This window comes from Alosa sapidissima, chromosome 7, assembly GCF_018492685.1.
Source record: "Alosa sapidissima isolate fAloSap1 chromosome 7, fAloSap1.pri, whole genome shotgun sequence".
NCBI classification, from domain to species: Eukaryota; Metazoa; Chordata; class Actinopteri; order Clupeiformes; family Clupeidae; genus Alosa; species Alosa sapidissima.
The window spans coordinates 11,113,944-11,119,954 of NC_055963.1; the positions used below are offsets into that span (position 1 = coordinate 11,113,944).

General features: G+C 39.0%; 1 protein-coding gene across 1 annotated transcript; it reads left to right on the plus strand.

Annotated features, from left to right (window-relative positions):
* Window positions 1-528: 528 nt before the first annotated feature.
* rab5if (RAB5 interacting factor) lies at window positions 529-5,596 on the plus strand. Its single transcript, XM_042097808.1, has 4 exons — window positions 529-822; window positions 1,528-1,631; window positions 3,007-3,136; window positions 4,936-5,596. The coding sequence occupies exons 1-4, from the start codon at window positions 715-717 to the stop codon at window positions 4,975-4,977; spliced, it is 384 nt and encodes a 127-aa protein (XP_041953742.1). The 5' UTR covers window positions 529-714; the 3' UTR covers window positions 4,978-5,596.
* The last annotated feature ends 415 nt before the right edge of the window (window positions 5,597-6,011 follow it).

Genomic DNA, 6,011 nt, shown 5'->3' on the forward strand with positions numbered 1-6,011 from the left:
TTTTTAACATTCTTTATGAGGTCCATGAAGTTCTTCCACTGGACATGTAGCCTTAATAGTTTTCTCTGTGTACTAGTAACATCCTCATTGATTGGCATCATCATGCTTTTGAGACCTCTGAAATAATATTTTCTTCGCATCGATTAGCCCATGCATGACCTTGGCAATGATGATCAAACATCCAGGTCACACATTTTTCAAAGTTTTTGTATAGTCCGCTTAATTAGTTTACACCAATGAAAACAACACATTATAGGCTTCACAATTCACCATACAATCCTGATAATACAAATAGCGGACAGAAAACACACAATGTGTATTCATTCATTCATTCATTCATTCGCTCATTCGTTCATTCATTCATTGATTAATTCATTCATTCGTTCAGTGACCGTCTTCCAACAGCAGATGTCACTATTTCATTTTGAGAGACGTTCAAACATACTCCAGTGGTCCAGCCGGGTCCAGCGCGTGGAGCTTGCGTGAACGTCGCATTTTGTTATTGGCTCTCCCACTAGGGTCAAATGGTTACAGCGCATGCGTGGATAGTGCGGGCTTTGGAAATCTTCGACACCAATTTGAGGAGTCAGCAGTGCTTTTATTTCGAGTTAACGCTATCTGCTTCTTAGTAGAATCGGAGATATTTCACACAATTTTCAAAATTGTGTCGCTCAGTTCACAGATTCAGCTAATACCCGGCGGTAGTCCCAGAGAATGACGAGCAGTTCAAAAAAGAAGGAAGAAGTTCATCTCGCCAACGGTGGAGTGAAGCAGTCCGCATGGAGCAAAGCCTTCAATTGTAAAGCTGTATGGGAGGAGAAGGTGGGTTTGTGATTGAGAAAGAAAAAACTGTTAATATATATTCTTCCCCATGAGCCGGCTGTACTTTGAACTTATTTTTAGTACTATCTTCTTCGTAAGTGTCAGAACTTGGCCAGGTGTCTAGTTGGCTTGCTAGCTAGCATAGCCCCTGTATTGTAATGTCAGATCATATGACATAAGGGGGGGTCGTCGATGGATTAACTCAAGACGGTTTTGTGGTCATCTTATGAGGCGACGCACAATATTTCTAAGTTAGCGGAATCTGTTGTATTTCTCGACATTGGATTGTGATCAAGGTGACGCTTGTGCCCGTATGCTAACAATGCGTTCTCTGCCTGATCTACACATTGCATAGCTAACGTTTACATTAAAGGTTTAGGAAACTGAAGTGGGGATTTGTGAAGTTGTGACATACCAGGGCCAGGAAGGTGGATAACACTAAGATCACATGAACTGAAACACACAGCTCATGCAGGAGACATGCAGTATTCTTGCTTGTGTGTCCCTAATACACATACAACCTTGGGAAATTGAATACAGTCTTATGATTAACATAACCTTTAAGCAATTGCAGACTGCAACTGTGTTGTTGAAGGAAACAGTGAGGGGCTTTAGTTTCATATTTCGGATGTTGACATCTTAATGGATCACTGATTCAAGACTCCTTGATGATAAACTGGGCTAACGGTTTGCTTTGTTTTACAGGACGAGTTCTTGGATGTGATCTACTGGTTCAGGCAAATCATAGCAGTTATTCTCGGAGTAATATGGGGCATTGCACCGCTCAAAGGATTTCTGGGAATAGCAATGTAAGCATAATTCTTATTTTCATTCAATCATAGAGTCTTGAATAACAGTGTGGTTTAATCCAGTTCCATTCAATCCATTAACTTAACATCCTCTCACTTTTAGCCATGCACATGTAACCCCTGTTTTACCTTGTGTTTTGAGATATTGAACCAGGTTGTCAGTTTATTAACCTGGTATGAATGGCCAACAGTTTGGAATTTCATTAATCTTGATCCCTAATGAAAAAGAACTATAGGAACCCTTATAGTATTTTGGGACATACGTACTATGGAAGTGCTATTAGACTGTACTATAGGAACACTATAGAAGGTAAGGATAAGGAACATCACATAACTTGAATTTCCCCTTGGGGATCAATAAAGTATCTATCTATCTATCTATCTATCTATCTATCTATCTAATTATTATACACTGCCATAGAACTACTATAGAGATATTATTGTAGTACTATAGTTATTTTTTGCGTATTTTCATTAGGGTCAAAAGCAGCAAACCGTTCAGTATTGAGGTAGCTAAGCGAGGGGGCATATGGGCATAGGTTTACCTTCCGTTTCTACTTCTTCACTGAGGTAAACAGGCACACGTGTACCTCCGTATCTGTAAGTGGCGAAACAAATATTTTACTTTGATAGCCAGCTGCTCCCTTAAGAATGCATTTCTGGTATTAGCTGTCTATTTTAAAGGCATTCTATGCTAGTTGTTTACCTTGATATAACAGCTTCAAAGTCATTTTGATGGTAAACTAACTTGAAATAGGGAGAATTGCACACCCTTTGCAACTGGTTATGGAGAATCAGCCTTGCAACTTTCTCTCCAACATCTCGGAAAACCATGAATTGCTTTTTTTTTTTTTTTTCAAATTCATGTTCCTGTAGCTGTCTATCCACTCTGTTGTCACAAAACATTGTCTTCTGACTATATGGGAGCCAAATAAGCTAGCTTGGACAGTTGCAGCCATCATCAACATCTTGCTTTATTTCAGGGACTATTTAACTCAAATGTCATCATTTAATCAGAGCTGAGGACTGTGCCTTTTACTTCTCCATGTAGTGCTTTGACCGGAAAGACAAAAGATGCATACCCAGTAACTTAGTGTTATTCATAAACATAGCTTTTTGGTTTTGGTCCCATGAACATTTTTCAAGGAAACGTCATTTTCCCCAAAATATTCGATGCCGTTTCCACAAGAATATCTTGTAGCAGCCAATGCATCAAGAACCTGCAGAATTTTTCTCTTAATTTTTTTTTCTCTCCCTACCGATGGTCAAAAAATGTAAAAGTTGAAAGCTGACGGATATAATACACACACACAGGTTGCTAATGATTGTCAGGAAGGCTTCCACCTGATGCAGTCTCGGTGTTTCCCCCTCCCAGATTCTGCATCATCAATGCAGGTGTTCTGTACCTATACTTCAGCAGCTTTCAACAGGTAGACGAGGAGGAGTATGGCGGCACATGGGAGCTGACCAAAGAAGGGTTTATGACATCATTTGCACTATTCCTGGTGAGATGCCAACAGATCGCTCCCTTTCTTTCTCTCTTTCTCTCTTTCTTTCTTTCTTTCTTTCTTTCTTTGTCTGTCTGTCTTTCTGTTTTAGTGAATAGGTTGTAATGTGTAAATAATAGGGCTGCACGATATGGGGAAAATATCTAATCGTGATTTTTTTTTGACAGATATTGCGATTGTGGTTGCGATTTGTGATATGATTTTTGAATGTCAAGGAATTGATTCAGTTCAGTATTCCAAAAGTCTCTGAGTTGTGCCACTTCTCATTGATGCCTAGAGCACGAGAATCACAGCACTCCTGATTGACTGAAGATCACCAGTCAGAAGTGCTGTGTTCTTCACGCACTAGGCATGAATCAGAAGTGGCATAGTGAAGGAGGATCACATGAATATAAAAATAAAAAATATGTAACTATAAACTGCACGGTTATTTGTAGACTTTGCGATTAGGTAATTGCATTGGTTCATATTGCGATTGCGATAATTGTGCAGCCCCATTAAATAACACATGACAAGATTTACTGTACACAATTAGTCTTTTTTAAAGTTGGTCCTTTTTCAGGCTGTTGTGTCCAGCACATGCAAGGTGCTATGTGTGAATCTATGGGCTCTATTATGAAGGTCAAAAGCGTGCCGCAAAGCGTATTCCCATCACGGCGGCGGCGCAAACGTATTCCTATTGTACACTCGAGTTTTTCGCCATGCCTGTCTCTTTTATTGAGCAATGCGCTCAGGGGTATGGCAATTAACAACCTAAGGTGGGATCTAGAGCATTATCTAAAAATCGCTATCGTACACCATCTAAAAAGCATTAGGCCACTGACCAAGAAAAACCTGGTCTATAGCAAGAGGCGTATACAGCGGCGTATAAAGCACAGCTGAAGACGCACTGTCACGAGATGTAAGCAGCAACTCCTCTGCAGGATAAATGTCCTTAGGTTTTTTATTCAGTTATTCGAACATTATTTGGGTAAGTGTTGCTTTTTTCAGACTATGTTTCGATGGTAACCCATTGTCAGTCAATAGTGAAAGTAATTAACTGTGTATAATTGTTTTGTTGTTGACTATGACACCATGCTGAAGTTAGTTTCACCTAGCCAATCAAATAATAGACAAGTGCAGCGTGTAGGCTATACTCTGCTAGGTTTTAGGAAAGCATGGTTTAGTGGAATACCTGTTCCATATGGTCTCGCGTGCAAGCAGATGCTTTCAAATGCGCCGGTGACCATCAAAACACTAATGTGCTGTTTGAAGTCGCACTGCTTCCTGTTAAAGGAAACGACAGTTGTCACTCTCATTGGTTTAAATGATGTTACGCCCAAAACACACCCATGACTGATTAAGAAACATACAGTAAGACCACCTTTTTGCGCCAGGCGCCTGACGTTTGATGACAAAACCACCCCCAATGTGGACTGGACAAACCCCTAAGCTATTCACCAGTGACCATGTGTTTTAGATCGCCAAAATAGAGCCCTAAATATCTTATTGGATAATGTATTTGCCATGATTTACCAAATGAATAAATTTGATTAGAAAGGGGGATTGTTTTTTTTTTTTCATCTCAGGGTTTTGCTTTTGAGATGTTGAAACATCAATGATCCAGTGTATGTGCTTTTAATAGACATGACACACTCTCACCGTGACTAACCTTAGCTAGAATACATGACAACTGTTTTTGTAACCGGGATATCTTGTCAAAACAGGCAGGAGCAAAGTGAGCTAATACATAACATTAAAATCACGTACTCGGTTTTTGGTTTTAAAATGTGTTAACTTTTTTTTTTTTATTTCAGGTGGTATGGATTATCTTTTACACAGCATTACACTACGATTGAAAACCTGTGGAAAAAACATTGTGGTAAAGCGAGACAAAAAGACATTTTCTTCAGTGTAAAATGTAATATGCAGAACTTCAAGCTTCAAGGTGTGGATGCATCACCTGCAACACACAGCATCCTTGAGAAAGAAGTGCATTATGGGTAACTTCAGTAAAATGGCCATTTTAGAGTCCTTGGTCATTGCGTCTGAGTTTTAAGCTAAAACTGTCCTGTGCACTGCCATGATTTTTTTTTTTTTAGTAAATGACATTGTATTTAGCAGAAGAATATAACTTAAATTAACTTTATTGTTTTTTCACGATTAGCTTCCGAATCAGATAGTCTTTACCAAATCAGTCAAAGAATTTGTTTAAACATTAAACAGTGTATAGATTCTGTACAATATGCATTTTATCATATCATGTGTATTAAACTGATTTATTTGTGTGTCTTTGTTATGTATAGGCTGTGTGTAACATACATCTCAGTATTTTATAGTGTATTAACTGCAAGCAAAAGTATTTGCTCTACCAGGTATACACTCAGCTGTACACAAGGCTTTTGAAAGACTGTATTTTCTGATGGAAATCTTTTGGGAATTGCATTAAAACATGGACTTTGTTTGTCCCACATTTTATAACAGACAAAGTGTTGCTCTGTAATGTTGGAAGTACAGTTGATCACTGTAAATCTATCTAGAGGTATGGTATAATGAGCTCTCGTGGATGAAATTCAACCACTACCCTGTAATTTTCCTCCCCAAAGCGCATGTCTACTCCATATGGTTTAAAAAAAGGAACAAGTCTTCAGGCATAACTGACCAGTGGCAGTCTAGTGGTCAGCCCTAACCTGTTATCAGGCTGCTCCTAAATGCTCCCAGTTATAATGCAACCCTGAAGTTGTCTCAACTCATGATCAGTTCAAGAGATCATAGCATGTTTTTGCCTGACTACTAGTAGTAGTACGAAAGATAGGCAACTTGAAGGTGAAATTAGACACTCTTTGTTTTTTGCAAATTGTGCTACTCTGTCACTGCAGCTACAATCCACTAG

What these genes read in the sequence shown, in the direction of transcription:
- rab5if (XM_042097808.1), top strand. Translation starts at nt 715, where the DNA reads ATGACGAGCAGTTCAAAAAAGAAGGAAGAAGTTCATCTCGCCAACGGT. An exon ending in GGATTTCTGGGAATAGCAAT is followed by an intron (nt 1,632 to 3,006) that starts GTAAGCATAATT and finishes TCCCCCTCCCAG; the next exon opens with ATTCTGCATCATCAATGCAG. An exon ending in CATCATTTGCACTATTCCTG is followed by an intron (nt 3,137 to 4,935) that starts GTGAGATGCCAA and finishes TTTTTATTTCAG; the next exon opens with GTGGTATGGATTATCTTTTA.